This window comes from Mercenaria mercenaria, chromosome 4, assembly GCF_021730395.1.
Source record: "Mercenaria mercenaria strain notata chromosome 4, MADL_Memer_1, whole genome shotgun sequence".
Taxonomy (NCBI): domain Eukaryota; kingdom Metazoa; phylum Mollusca; class Bivalvia; order Venerida; family Veneridae; genus Mercenaria; species Mercenaria mercenaria.
In genome coordinates, this window is record NC_069364.1 from 93,973,248 (window position 1) to 93,989,584 (window position 16,337).

The 16,337-nt window shown below is 35.7% G+C and overlaps 1 protein-coding gene across 1 annotated transcript; it reads right to left on the minus strand.

Moving 5' to 3' along the window:
- Positions 1-889: 889 nt before the first annotated feature.
- LOC123553583 (ganglioside GM2 activator-like) lies at positions 890-4,493 on the minus strand. Its single transcript, XM_045343277.2, has 4 exons — positions 4,296-4,493; positions 2,548-2,749; positions 2,097-2,265; positions 890-1,467 (listed from the first exon to the last, which is right to left on the minus strand). The coding sequence occupies exons 1-4, from the start codon at positions 4,375-4,377 to the stop codon at positions 1,354-1,356; spliced, it is 567 nt and encodes a 188-aa protein (XP_045199212.2). The 5' UTR covers positions 4,378-4,493; the 3' UTR covers positions 890-1,353.
- Between the last annotated feature and the right edge of the window lie 11,844 nt (positions 4,494-16,337).

The window sequence follows — 16,337 nt, forward strand, 5'->3', positions numbered from 1 at the left end:
GCTGTCATAGCAAAAGTCATGGTCCATACATACTGCATCCAGTTCGTTGACAGGAGGTCCATTATCTAAAGGATTTCCTGGTCCACAATAGTTATATCCTGGAAGTGTTAAACCTTTTTTAGGTAATAAAGGTAACATTGCTTTGTGAATATCTAAATTACCTGCTGTGATAGTACTTTTAACAAACTGATTTCATTTTTCCACAAGATCCGCAGGTAGCCATTAACATTCTTTTCCCGTTTTTTGCCGTAACATAGTGAGGATTTATATTATCAGTAAATTTTCTTTCTTTCAAACAATATATTTTATTCTGTAAACTCATCTATATCATATGTATTTAAAACTTTTTACTTTAAAACTTTTAGTTGGTTTGAAACTTGTGGTTTTTGAATTGTCCGGCATTGACCAGTCCTGACCAAGGGTCATAGGTCAAGTGGGGTCAAAAACGCTCGCTCCATCATGTTTCTAACTACTAATATAATTATGGAAAGGAAGAAAGAACAAATATCTTCCAAGTTAATAAGGTCAAGTTACCGCTGTGATTGTCTAGCGACAAAAATTTCAAGTACCTATATAGTGGTATTAGTGCTATACAAAGTAAGATGACAGAATTTACACATTTATAGAGGTATAAGTGATACAATTAGTTGAATTTTTCCATAATTATTTTTAAGAATTTACACAAGTAGAGATAGACCCTAAAATTTTCAATGATAGTAATACATTAAATAATGTCTAGAAATTGATTTCAAAGTCATTTCAATAACCAAAAATGATTTCAGAAATGTGAAGTTTATGATAGTTTTGTTAATATCAATAACAGAAGTTTTAATTTTTAATTTAAAGTGGTGATCCACAAAGAACGACAACTCTTGCCTTGGGCTAGTACTTATAAGCAGAGATATCTATTAGTTTACTTCCCTTGCAATTACACAATTGAGTGGAAAATGAAAACTGTTTTAGACACAATAGCATACTTTTTAGCACAACAAAAACATTTAGTATTTATTCATTTGTGTTTGATTTACCCCTCAAAACATGGTTCCTATGATTCTGTCAACTTACATATGGTAAAAAATTAACTTTTTACCAGCAAATAATGAAATGAAGTACAAGTAAGTAATTAATAGCGCAGATAATACAGTTTTGCTTGTATCAAAGTGTCACAATAGAAGCACTTTTGTAATACGGAACACCTGGTAGGATTAGTAAAGGTGCAATTATATTGATCTCTATTTCCTATGCCTAAGTCACAAGTGTTTGAATGTAATTGTATTCTCAGATGCTAAACACAGCTTCCAAGTTAGATGTGGTGTACCAAATAACATACAACATAACATTGTAGTAAGATGTCTACCACCAGCGCCCGAAGGTCCGAGCACTCTGGACTGTGAATTCTAAACTGTAACATGATACTTCCTGTGAGGTATCTTTATCAATAAGGCTGCCTATCACTCGGAAATCACCCTGAAAACGAAAAGTTTTAAGAATATTGGCTCAATTTCAAAACAGTTGTCATATGCGAACTAAACCGGTACCCTGATCTGATATAGTCTGGTAAAACTGTTATATTCCGTATGATGTCCGAAATATCCAAATGTATAAGTTTTACAAATGAGGATTGGGTACTAATGATGAAAATGAGGCATCGAATCTCGTATATCTAAACTCAGATGTTTTGTTACTTATTAACAGTCTTGTTAATATATGGTTCGACAACCACTTATATTCCACGTGATGTTAAAAATATTAAAATGCATAGGCTTTATAAATGAGGACGGTGTACTAATGATAGATGAAAATTAGGGATCTTATCTCGTATATCTAAAGTAAGTTGTTTTGTTACTTTTTAACAATCTTGTTAATACATGGTTCGGCATCCACTGTCTTTTAAACAAAAAAGACAACTTAGTTTATAATACAGAGCTTTAGGACAAATGCCTCTAATCTATAGACGCTATGTCATTTGTTAAATTGTCACGGAGTATATCTAAAATACATTCCACAACGCAGATCGACCTTCGAACCTTTTAATCTATATTTTTGAGCTAACAATGCAACAGTTATTGGAACGATGTCTGTATAATCAAACTTACATATGCAATCCATTGCCATATCGTTACTTCTGGGATGCGGAATGGATGTGGGTCGAGTGTGTATGTTCCATTGGAAAATGGACATGTGCATGGGAAGTTGCTGGACTTCAGTTGCCAGGGACAACCTGTATCTTCAAACCACAACAGTAGGTCACAGAGATCATATGAGCTGTTACAATGGAGATAAAGTAGGTACTTTTACCTCTTTTAATCAAAATAACGTTCATCGGAGACAAGATATTTCTTTCTTACATTCTTGCATGGTTTTGTTGCAATCCCAAATGTATACCTGACTGGATCTTCTAATTACTTAGTAATATTTAAAAATAAGCAATTTAATATTTCGAGTTACTCTCTTCTACAAAATTGTGTATTTTCTCTACCATAGTGTTTGTCAAAATTCTAATCATATATGAATTAAAGATAAATAGAGTACAAAAGTTTTACGCACCAACTTCCAGCGGAGGAGATACATGGCAGAGTGAAGTATCCAAAAACTATCCATTTCTGAATGGTTACGTCCAGTCTCAATTGTCCAGCTCTGATTGGTCTGTGGATGTCCACCGTGCTCGAGACTCGGACATGACCCGGTATCTTCACCGGATAATCCAGTAAGTGTCCTTTTATTGTCAGCAACCTGTTGTTACTGGGACCTGTCAATGTCAACACAGTTCCGAAAAATGGGTATTATTATACATTATATTACATTTTATCATACCTTATACTCCAAACAACGGCCATCTTAACCTCATTAAGACATTTTCAGAATGCGGCTTGAATCGGGGAAACAAACACAAGCTGTAATACTTGTTCCGTTGTTTCTGAAGTCGATCAGACGATGAAATGATTTCAGATGAGTCTTTGTAACGGATTTCCGAGTAAAGGATCACGGATTTCAAGACGACTTGTGTTATTTATTCCGGTGACGATAGATAACACAGAAATCGTCCTGAAATCCGTGATACATTGCGCAGAAATCAATTAACGAGGCTCGTTCGAAATAATTTCTTAGTGTGACCTACATCTCTATACGTGGAAAGTAACATCGGAGAAAAAATATCGATACTTAAAGGTCCATTACTAAGGGAAAGTGAGTTGGCAATTTTTTTCATAGCCAGTGCATAGACTTCTTCAAGACACTTAATAATGAAGATTGGCAGGTCAAAATTTACAGAAGGTCTTTGGAACTCAAAGAAATGTATGTGTATCATGTTGAAATTTCAATGAATCGACAGAATGACCCCCCAGGTCTTTTTAACTTTCTTCATACTTCATAGAAAAATAATTGTACATATACTGGGATTTATTTCGAATTTCTACATACCAACTTTCATTTTCCAATAAAATGAAATAGTTTCTGTGCTTTTTAAAAGAAATTAAAATGTTCACTTTCCTTAGTATTGGACCTTTAACCGACAGAGATGTTGCTATATATATCTTCCATATCAGATGTAATCAAGTGAGTTGGGGTTTACGGCGAATCGACACAAAATGGTCATATATCGCTGAAGGGATCAAAGGCCTATAAGGTTTGTGTCCCAGGTATTTCACTGAGTATTTGACTGACTCGAGTCATTAAATTTCTCTAAAATGTCGTCTTGTTTAACATGTAGTTTTGCACCTGAGGTTTAATTTGGGGTTCACGTCCCTCCCCGACATCTCCGTCTCACGTTCCGCCAAAATATTAATTTACTTTTTCAGCTGCTATCATCTTGTGTTTCTTGATGATTTTTGTAGTACACTAACAACTCGACCCCGACACAGACAGACACACTCCACCACCGGCATCCCCATACCATGATATTTGTTGCAGCGTTTTTGTTTTTTTTTTTTTTTTTTGCTTTTCTTTTTTGTTTTTTTTTTTTTTTGTTGTTTTCAAGGGAAACATCATCCTTTAAATTTTCATTAACTTAGTTTTGCATTCTCAACAAATAACATGAATAAATGACCATACGTTAACAGTTAGTTTTGTGTATTGTACATTGATGAGACAGTTTAAACCCAGGTGCCCGCTCGTGATGAAATAATGCACGGAGGGGCACCTGGGGTCTTCCGCCACCATTAAAGCTGGAAAGTCGCCATATGACCTTTCATGTGTCGGTGCGACGTTAAATCAAAAGAAAAAAAAAAAAAAAAAAAAAGAGTTTAATGTAACACTGTTTTGTAACAAATCAACGGTAGTAAAGTAAAATTACTTACTACAGTCCGTGAGAGCGAATCTGTTATAAGCAAACGATACACTTAGCAAAGTTATCAGTAATGCCAGAATTAAAACACCCATTACTGTACGCGTAATAAATCACAATACTTAAAAGTGAACCAAATCTTTTTAACTATACAACTGCTACGTTTGTACATTATAAACAAAAACACACATATATATATAAAAGTACTTTTTGGCACAGCCTGTCCTGACCACTTCAGATGCTTAAAATTTATCCTGTTCCGTTCAAGAAAGAACTTATACGACAGTAATATTTTCTTGGTATGTAAACAAGATGTTTCCCTATTACATATGTCTTTCCTCCAATGAGAATTTAAAGGTTTGTGTGAACATGTTTATGTTGGAAGATTAACATGATGAAAATGTTAGAATCCGGCAGTACTGGTAAAAACCGCCATACAACAGCCTACGTTGTGGTTATAATGGCTTTAAAACAGCATATATTGTGAGAATAATGGCTTTAAACCAATCTCAAACGATTAAACACGAAGGAAGAGAAAAAATCTAATTAGCCTACATTTAAAGATTTTTGAGCATGTCAGTTCGAACGTAAATAATAACGTGTATGCAATCCGTAACTTTCAGTAGAACCTGTGATTGTTTCGGTTATTTTAATATGTTACATAATTCTCAAACAAACTAGATTGCACTCGGAACCGACTTCTGTAAGATTCAGTCGTTTGGAGTACACTATATAATGGAGCGTTTTATGACATTTCGCGGCATTATGACGTACAGCGGAGTTTATGAGTTTTGCTAAATATGCGTACACACTTTACAGACCTGTGCGTTTTATTTTTGTTTGTTTGTTTGTTTGTTTTGGAGTTAACGCTGTTTTTCAACAGTATTTCAGTTATGTAACAGCGGGCAGTTAACCTAACCAGTGTTCCTGGATTCTGAACCAGTATAAACTTGATTTTCACAAGTAATGCCAACTTCCTCACAAGAATCAGAGGTGGAGGACGAATGATTTCAGACACAATGTCTTTTATAAAATCGTCATGGAGAACATACGCCTCGCCCAGGGATCGGACTCACGACCCCACGATCAGTAGATATGTGCTCTCCCTATTGATTTAAGCGGGCGGGCTTGTTTTATTTTTGGTGGGATGGGGTGGGGTTTGGGTTTTCATGTTTTCCTCTTGGGCGGGCACTTTGGTAGAACCACCGACCTTCCTTACGCCAGCTGGATGACTTCCTCTCATGAAGAATTCTACACCTCAAGTAAGGCTCGAACCCACACCCGTGAGGGGAATGTGATTTGAAGTCAGCGAACTTAACTTTATAAACTCGTTATTCTTTCTCGACTATGTACTTCGATTAAACATATCTTCGAGTAACGTATCTTGAATTTCAGGTGACCTACAACGCTCAAATCATGCAAAAGATTAGTAGCTAAGAAAAAGAAGAAATTCCCTTCTCTGTTGGTTGTCAGTCATGAAATAAATATTTTACGTATTACGTATTTACGTGGACAATTGCATATCGCAACGGACATACAGTTTGCTATCGCAACGGGCATACAGTTTGCTAATAGATGTTTTGGAAGTGCCACGTTTTAAAGGGTTACTTCTCGCGCATGTTTTAAAGTTTTACATGAAACAATACGTACCCATACCCCTCACTCTCTCCTCCCCTCTCCTCCCGGTGTATAAATTGCTTATGTATCTTGCTGACTGTCACTTACAAGTGCCACATCTATGGATGTTGAATACTTTAAATTTTGTAGACTTAACAGAAAGCCCACTACATAAATAATACGAAGAAAGTTTGTGGCTTGTTACTTTTTAATTCAATCATAATGATTTTAAGATACGAATAAAGTTATTTACAGTTACTAGCTGACGAAAACACTTAAAAAATGGAAAAGAAAATGACCAAGATCTAGTGACGTGACTCATTAAAACGCATTCTAATTTCTTTCCGGGTTTATTTCCGACAACTTGAAAAGTAACTGGTTCACTCATAATAAATAAAAAGGGTATTTTCCCGATCAATTAGTAATTAGCACATTCTTCGAACGGTTCATGTAATTGGAAAATTCCTGGTTAGACCCTTGTTTCCGGATGTACGCTATTTTCTATAAATAGTCCTTGTAAAGTTCATTGCATGCCGAACCAAGATTTAATATTTTATGGCATCAAAAGGTGTTAAGTTCATATTTTGCCGAGTGGTTAAGGTCGCTGACTATGAATCACTTGTCCCTCACCTATGTGGGTTCGAGCCTCGATCGGGGCGCTGAATTCATCATGTGGGGAAGCCACCAAGCTGGCTTACAGACGGTCGGTAGTTCTATCAAGGTGCCACTCCTTGATGAAATAATACGCCATCAAAAGCTAGGAAACTCGCCATATGACCTATAAATAGTCGTTGCGACAATAAACATCAAGTGGTGATTTAAGTACAAATTATAAAATTAACTTTTTCAAAGTCAGCTGTATTAGTAAAATGACGCGTTCTTTATAATTGAGACTATAAAGTTTTTCGAGAGTTTTAAGATGAACATATAAATTTGTTGCCAGTTGGTTAGTTAAGATTTGTTGCCAAGCTGGATTAGGGGCCGACCTGTTTTTCTTTGTAATACTTTTTCCTGAACTTGAAGGTTTCAGGGTAAAATTTGCATACTTTGTTATTCAATAACTAATAATCACGATAAAGATATACATTCTGTATTGAGCAGTTTGCTTAAGTACACATGAATAACTAAACGTAAGACCCTTTGATTACATATTTAAATAAGTAGAAGTTTGACCAAAGTTATAATTCTTAATTTTGAGCACAGTCATATACATCCAAACGCAATATATATTTTCTCATACTCTATAATTCTATCTTTATGTTCTTGTATCCTTCCGGGACCCAGTGTGTTTGAAAGGCATTTCGTTGATGTTTTTTCTTTGATATCTCACTTATATACCTATTTTTTAAACATTGTGTATCGTCAGATCCGAAATCTTTTCTGTTAGTCATCACTACATACCGATCATCTTAAAATTTTAAAATGGCCAACTCATCAGAGACACAACTTTACAAAGATACCTACATGATTACAAAACTAGAGAGTCATACTGACTTTCTTACTCAGTGTTTAACCCACAAGGTAACACCAAAAGGTGTTAGAATTTCTTTGAAACCGCAAATTTTAGGACACATCTCCAACAGATTTCAATCAAAATGGAACGCAATCCTAAATAATGCTTCAGCAGAGCTTATGACATTACTAGTTAGCAAAATGACACAGTAGAGAAAGCAAAGTCAAATTAAAATCAACGACTTCTCACAGAAGTTACAAAATACCACTGATACAGAGACATACAGCGCAATCATACAGAACAGATCAAGAAAACAAAACAAATCTTACAGTAAACTCACATACAGCAAAACAAAACAGCTACGTGCTTTGGGACTCGAAATCTCAAATACTACCAGATGAAGAGGCTACTACTACTAAGTCCAGCAGAAACCGACGTTTTAAACGTTAGCAAACTAGAAACCAACAGACAGACTATACAGGCGGAACTTACGCCGTAATTGTATCATTTTGATTTATGCTACTCTTGAAAAAGGTTTTTTTAAAAAGCCGAATGCTCGGGTTTATAATTAAACTTTTGACACTGTTTGAACATATATTTTCTCGTACTCTATAACTCTATCTTTATGTTCTTGTATCCTTCCGGGATCCAGTGTGTTTGAAAGGCATTTCGTTGATGTTTTTAGCTCACCAGAGAACAAAGTGCTCAAGGTGAGCTATTGTGACCGGTCATTGTCCGGCGTCCGTCTTCCCCCGTCGTGCGTCGTCCATCAACATTGCCTTGTGAACACTCTAGAGGACACATTTATGACCCAATCTTATGAAACTTAATCAGAATGTTTCTCTTGATGATCTCTAGGTCAGGTTTGAAACCGGGTCATGTGGGGTCAAAAACTAGGTCAGTAGGCCAGATCAAAGGAAAAGCTTGTGAACACTCAAGAGGCAACAGTTGTGACTCAATCTTTATGAAACTTGGTCAGAATGTTTGTCTTGATGATCTCTAGGTCAACTTTGAAAACGGGTCATGTGGGGTCAAAAACTAGGTCAGTAGGCCAGATCAAAGGAAAAGCTTGTGAACACTCTAGAGGCCACAATAATGACTCAATATTTATGAAACTTAGTCAGAATGTTTGTCTTGATAAAAACTAGGTCATGTTCGAAACCGGGTCATGTGGGGTCAAAAACTAGGTCAGTAGGCCAGATCAAAGGAAAAGCTTGTGAACACTCTAGAGGCCAGTGGTGACCCAATATTTATGAAACTTGGTCAGAATGATTGACTTGATGATTTGTAGGTCAGGTTTGAATCTGGGTCATGTGAAGTCAAAAACTAGGTCACCCGGTCAAATCATAGGAAAAGCTTGAAAACACTTAGGCCACGACTTTGACTCAATCTTTATGAAACGAATATTTGCCTTGATGATCTCTAGGTCAAGTTCGAAACTGGGTCATGTGGGGTCAGAAACTAGGTCAGTAGGCCAGATCAAAGGAAAAGCTTGTGAACACTCTAGAGGCCACAGTTGTGACCAAATATTTATGGAACTTGGTCAGAATGATTGTCGTGATGATTTCTAGGTCAAGTTTGGTCAAAAACTAGGTCACTCGGAGAAATCAAAGGAAAAGCTTGTGAACACTTTAGAGGTCAGAAGTTTTACTCAATCTTTATGAAACTTGGTCAGATCGTTTGTCTTGATGATTTCTAGGTCAAGTTTGAAACCGGGTCATATGATGTCACAAACTAGGTCACTATACTAGAGCAAAGGAAAATACTGTCAACACTCTAGAGACCACAATTTAAGTTTGAAACTCATGAGAATTAATCAGTGTTTGTCTTGATAATCTATAGGTCATGTTCGAATCTGGGTCATGTGGGGTCAAAAACTAGGTCACCCGGTGAAATCAAAGGAAAAGCTTGTGAACGCTCTAGATGCCACAGTTGTGACCCAATCTTTATGAAACTTGGCCAGAATGTTTATCTTAATGTTTTCTAGGTCCAATTCGAAACTGGGTCATATGGTTTCAAAAACTAGGTCAGTAGTCCAGGTCAAAGGAAAAGTTTGTGAACACTCAAGAGGCAACAGTTGTGACTCAATCTTTATGAAACTTGGTCAGAATGTTTGTCTTGATGATCTCTGGGTCATGTGGGGTCAAAAACTAGGTCAGTAGGCCAGATCAAAGGAAAAGCTTGTGAACACTCTACAGGCCACAGTTTGACCCAATATTTTTTAAACTTTGTCAGAATGTTTGTCTTGATGATTTCTAGGTCAAATTCGAAACTTTGTCATGTGGGATCAAAAACTAGGTCAGTAGGCCAGATAAAAGGAAAAGTTTGTGAACATTCTAAAGGCAACAGTTATGACTCGATCTATATGAAACTTGGTCAGAATGTTTGTCTTGGTGATCTTTAGGTTAAATTCGAAACTGGGTCATTTGGGGTCAAAAACTAGGTTAGTGGGCCAGATAAACTCTGGTGAGCGATATAGGACCACCATTGCCCTCTTGTTTCTTTAATATCTCACTATATATATATATATATATATAGTAGAGAGAATTAATTAATACGAACTAAATCACCACCACAATATACCAGACCAATTACGGCAAAGCGCCTAGCAGTACAAACGAACACGCACATGCCACAGCAAGTCCACTAACCCAATAAGATTAGTTTCGATACTGCTTTATATATGAGCCCGAATTGTACTACACATTCGTACTGGTTCAACATTTGCATATATATACTCAAGTCTCTGTTTTCATGTCTCACAAATCAGTAGTGACTTTTTAGTCTTTATAACTGATTGGGACCAGAGAAGCTATATTTTCTCTCTCTGAAAGTTAACTGGATCTCGAGGATACATTGAATATATATAGATAATTTGTGTTAAGGGATATAATTATATTCAGAACAGTTGACTTTCCCATACGTGAGATCCGCTAGGATACAAGTTCGCATTATAAATTATTATATAGTAGAGAGAATTAATTAATACGAACTAAATCACCACCACAATATACCAGACCAATTACGGCAAAGCGCCTAGCAGTACAAACGAACACGCACATGCCACAGCAAGTCCACTAACCCAATAAGATTAGTTTCGATACTGCTTTATATACGATATATATATATTATACGATTGGTACTTCAAGGGTAAATGATCGGACACAAAATGATGTCAATGTAGAACAGCTTTGATGTATATTTGGAGTTATAAAGGGGGTAAATCAGCTTTTGATCCAGTAGTGGATTTGTTCGAAAGTTACAAAATTGATCATTTACACTTATTCATGTTCACTGAATTCTTTATACATGTTAGAATTTCATCAAATGTAAAATTTGATTTTCCTATCTTGGCCAACCATTATTTAAGTATATCTATAAATGTAAATGAATCATATGAATATAAGAAATATTGTATTATTTTTGTCAAGTATATATTTAGCCGAAATGTCTTGGAAATTTAAGTTTATATTATTATCTCCCTTTACATGTCTTGTTTGCGCAACCAGGATAGATTTGGAATAAATCAATTCGGAACATACACACTGTTTTAAAACATACATTTTGGCTCAGATTGTTGAAAAGTCCCAGTATCTATCAAATGCAAATGTACAAGTAAACCTAGAGATTAATTGAAATCAAACTTTCTGAAGACTTTAACATTAAAGGGGAGTAATCGCAAAATTAAAAATATTGATAAATGATACATTTCTAATAGGGATCTGACACTATGTAATTGTTCGTTTTGTTCATTAAATAAATCTAAAACAGAATATACTAAAAGTGAAAGATGTTCTAATATGTTGGTTAAGTCTGAATGACCACCTTTAAATTATACTTGTCAAAATCAGGCTCATGCCCGGGACACCGGACCCAATGCTAATACACACCTACGTGGCTTATCTGATATACATTTAAGCAAGTAAATCTATGTTTTAATAACAATTGTTTTAGGGTAACACAAGCCAATTATTTCGACCTAATGCGATATACAAGTAGTCTTATGGGTAGCGAAAGGGTGAAGCAGCAAAATATCTTGTAAAATTGCGTGTATACCTAAGAGACAGTGAGTCTATTGTTTCATTTCTCCTCACATTAGCTAAATATAATACTTCTGATATCAGGTTTGCGAGCAGAAAAAAAAGAAAATTTAATTCAAAATAACATTTCTTTTAAAATGCTCTGAGGTCTGAATTCTAGACTTTCACGGTTTCTCGGGGATCAGGGTAGGACAGACTATGGGAAGTGGTCCCCATCCGAGCAAACATTTTGTATTTTAACACTAAACACTAAATCCTGCATTATGCGGAGTGAAAAAAATTCTTTTCACAAGTGTTTTGCATTTTTACCTGAAGAAGTCTGTTTTTAACTGATTTATTTTCTCATAAACAGTTAATTTTTATTTGCAGTTTTGGTCTGTTTTGAGTGCTGCTTTCAACAAAATGGTCGTCATATTGTTTGAAAGTATTGTAAAATTTCTTCGAGATTGGTACAGGGGTCCTCCTTGCGGAATTTTCGAAGTTTGTGCATGCCAAATCCTGAATTCTAAGACAATTTCAACACTGAAAATATGATTGCCCATTACTCTAGTTTAAGATATATAATGTCAAATTATTAGTAGTGGAAAAAAAATTTGAGTAGAAAATTTTTGACTATTAAATTTTGTTAGAGACCATTGTCGGACGTGGTACGATTACTGTAGAGGATTATGGATACTTTCGAAGTCCAAATGCTGCATTCTTCTGAGTTTATAGCATAACATTATCAGTATAGTCTTATCAATCAGAAGGAAATTTATAATTCACTCAAACGGTGATGCTCCACCACACCCCTCCATCTCCCTGCTCTTACGCTTTTACAGTACAGATAACTGTGATCGACACAATTATAGGTCATATGGCGTTTTTCCAGCTTTTATGGTGGAGGAAGACCCCAGGTGTCCCTCCATGCATTATTTCATCACGAGCGGGCACCTTGGTAGAACCATCGACCTTCCGTAAGGAGGAATGCATAACCCCAAGTGAGGCTCGAACCCACATCGATGAGAGGCAAGTGATTTGAAGTCAGCGAACTTAACCACTCAGCTACGGCGGCCCCCGTGCATATATTGAAATTACCAATAATACATGATGCACTACAGCTTAAGTACTTTCAAATCAATCTTGCACTCTTCTTCAGCTCTTAATATCACGGCTACTAAACCCTAGCGCCACCACATTAAAGTGGCGATAAGGAAAAGAGCTGTCGACATTTCCGTGGGTCACCACTTTCAAACTGTACATGTTAACATTCTGTGATAAAACTTATTTCAGGATGTAGTGCGTGTAAGAACACATTTTTTACAGGATGACTGTAATTTCATCAAAATATTATTGTGTCAAGAGACTTTCTCCTGATTCGCACAATTCTACATTTTGATATCTGTCCGTATTCGAGCTGTAACTTAATGCATAGACACACTACAAAAATTATCGCGCATGCAAATGGTCTAAATATGTATGATACTTACACAGGCAAACATTAGCAGTCGAAATATCCCTTAAAAGAAATGTGCCAGTATTTTTAAAAGTGGTGGCGCCTTCGTATCCAGTAGTGGTGGCGCTGTGGCTATGGTATGCGTTTTCTGTTTAATTGCGGCTATCAATTGCAACGTACATATCTACCTTGTTTAGATCAGAACAAACTGAACGGTTTTATTTCTCATATAAACAACAGAACTTCAATCAATAGTCAAAAGAAAACAATTCGGAGCTAAGCATTTTCGAAATAAAAGTGCACACCACATAATATATCCTATGGCCATTTCCCCCCCAAGAAATGTACCGTTATACATACCTAACTTGCTGAACTCCATCTGCATTGAATCATTTTATTACATCTAGAAACATTTATTTATTTATTTGGGTTTTACGGCGCACCAACACAGTATAGGTTATATGGCGCCAAACAGGACTACAAGTTTTGGTTTCACATCTCATTTACATCGAAATAAAAACATGAGGTATGGAATCAAAATTTGCATACCTGCTGGAATCATAGAGTTACAGCAAAACCAAGTGTTAAGACCCTATTAGTCGCCTCTTACGATCATGCAAGGGTAAAGCAGTGGTTCCAATTCTTTTCATACACAGATCGTCCCAGAACCACATCTAGAAACAACAGACATGTAACATCAGCATGTAGAATTTTTGTAAAATGACAAGAAACTCAATTTTTAAATTTTCTTTTTCAAATGTTTTCAGAACATCTATAATACTTCGGAAATGGTTTTCTCTTGGAAACAATCGACTTGTCTGCCTAATTAATGACAGAGTCCTCACGTGCACCAAATTAATACTATTAAGTGTCCACTTCGCTAATATTTCCAAGTACCTCTCCATATTCATTGTCATGATTAGAATCGTGTCATATCTTAGTGTTTCTTGATTTGAAAGTGACTGACTTGTCAAAAGTGTGTGACCTATTTCGGTGAACAAATTACCCCTTCTTCAAAGTTTATGAGTGACGGTATTTTGGAGGAGTATGTCTGTGTTCTTGTTGTAGAATTTGCCTACGGTGAGATAATTGTGTTCATTTGAATTAATCGGCTTGGCAAGTTATTTTTCTTCTTTTAAGTTTTTAGGAGAGGTCCACTCGTTTGAGCTGTCCGTCTGCAACGGATAAACAGTGTCTGCATGATACTCGAATATATAAGCTTTATAATGTGATTAAAAATATGTCGTTTCAATCATTATTTACACATATGTTTCTCTAAATTCTTAAATAACTTTAACACATTAAATTTAAAAAGGTAAATGACAATCCCTGTAATTATACGTTATGAATAAAACTACTTATTTCAATTCAGACGTCATAACGCTAACCTTCCGCCACAGCGCCACCACTTCTGTATAGCGCAATCACTGATACGAAAGCGCCACCACTACTGTATAGCGCAATCACTGATGCGAAAGCGACACCGCTTTTAAAAATGTTGGTGTATTTCTTTTACGAGAGATTGTATGTCTGTGTGAGTATTGTACACATTTATACCATTTGCATGCGCGATAATATTCATATAGTGTGTCTTTGCATCGAAATTTAGTTGGAATGTATCCAGAGGTCAAAATTTACAAACGTCGAAATCGGGAGAAAAGCTCTTGACACTACAATTTACATAATATCTTAACGATATTACAACCAACCTACAGTAAAAAGGTTCTTACGTAAAATACAAGGTTTACTCACCTGTTTACATTTTGAAACCGGTGACAGCAAGGTGCACCACGGAAATGTCGATAACTCTTTTCCTTATCACCACTTTTTGGTGGTGGCGCTAGGGTTTAGTAGCCGTGTAATATCTACACGTCGACGGAAATTCTGTTCTTCCTTATTAACTAAGAATACCTGTTATGTAATGGTATTTATATATTCTAGCCTTACTATGTAATTATATACAGATTTATTGAAAAATAAATATATTTATGCAAGTACGGGACGGTACGGGTTTTAATATTATTCAATTGCGGAGCACGAAAAGCTTACGCGCAAATTATCAAGAACTTTAAAATTGTCAATAGAAGAGGTTCTAGCACGTACAGTTCGGATGTTTTACTACAATTTGATGTCCAACACAATGTAATGTTATGCTGCAGACATCGCCGCAGTGTACAACACTGGACAATCGTATTTGTATGGTTTTAATTTTCTTTATTCGTACTCGGTCATTTTTGACCCAGTAATATAGTTTACTTGGTGCTAGAGATGTCTTTGCTGTTCATGAGAGATTCTCATAGAGCTCAGTTTGTGGCGTATATTGATAAACTGCAAAGATATGATTTACTCAATGTTGATTCGGCAATTGACGTGAAGTTCTGTGGAATTAGTGGCGGTTGTTTAACAAACTCGAACCATGTCCTGTTCTTTCAAGATTGATTAGTGAAGCATGTTTATTTGCCAATTTATTCTAAGGCAACACACCCGCCACATCCCAGCGTACATATACAATGATTTTATTATTACTGAGAAAAGCAAACAGGGTGTTTAAGCAAGAACTTGGAATACTTAACGTACTGGAATTTGAAAGGAATGAAACATTCTAATGCTAGCATTTTACAGATAGATGGTGTTCATTTCAACAACCTGGGATTTGATTTTTTTCCACAATGTGAGAGAAATGATTTGAAGTGCATTGCAGATATGTAATTTACACATGTACTGGAAGATACTGTATTCTAACTGGTGTCACATTTGTATCTATATTATCATATAACAGTAAGTATAGACATACATGTAGTAAGTATATTAGCCGTCATATATGATAGAACCAAACCCATATAGGGTCCATTTCAGTTAGATAAACAAGACTTCCTGCAGGCTTATGAACATGGCAGATCTTGTATATCACAAATTTTCTGTCCATTTGTGGTAAAAGACTAAATGTAGTTAAATGGACTAATATAATTATAAAGTCTAAACACATTGTCTGTATTTGTTTATATAGTTTAAATGTAGTTTAATGGTCTGCTAGAATTATAAAATCTAGACACATTGTCTGTATTTGTTTATATTCTGTTCCATTATATAAATAATGGTTACAGACAAGTAATCTGCAGTCAAATACACCGCAAGTTGTCAAATGGGCAACAAAATATGATCGTTTTTGACAGCTGTCTACATTTATGTAATCAAATGGGCTGCATGGAGTCAAATGGGTTACTAAGTCTATGTTACTCAGATATTTTGTCCGTATTGATGTAGTCAAATGGACTACTTTGTATAGTCAGATGGACTTCTTTGTATAGTCAAATGGACTATATGTAGTCATATGGACTACTTTATTTAGTCGATGGTTTATTTTTACTGTATGGCTAAACACAGGATGACTGCCATACACTTCTAAAATGTTACAAGAAGAGATTGTTGTAAATACAGTATTATCTCGTGGAAGCTGATCTTTACATGCTCTTTTAGTAAGTATAGATATAGTAAGTATATTAGCCTGTC

Excerpts from the sequence above, each read along its gene's own strand:
- LOC123553583 (XM_045343277.2), bottom strand. The coding sequence starts at position 4,377 with ATGGGTGTTTTAATTCTGGCATTACTGATAACTTTGCTAAGTGTATCG. Across the intron at positions 2,750-4,295 it reads ATTCGCTCTCACGGACTGTA|GTCCCAGTAACAACAGGTTG; the intron begins GTAAGTAATTTT and ends TGACATTGACAG. Across the intron at positions 1,468-2,096 it reads TATGGCAATGGATTGCATAT|GGTGATTTCCGAGTGATAGG; the intron begins GTAAGTTTGATT and ends TTTCGTTTTCAG.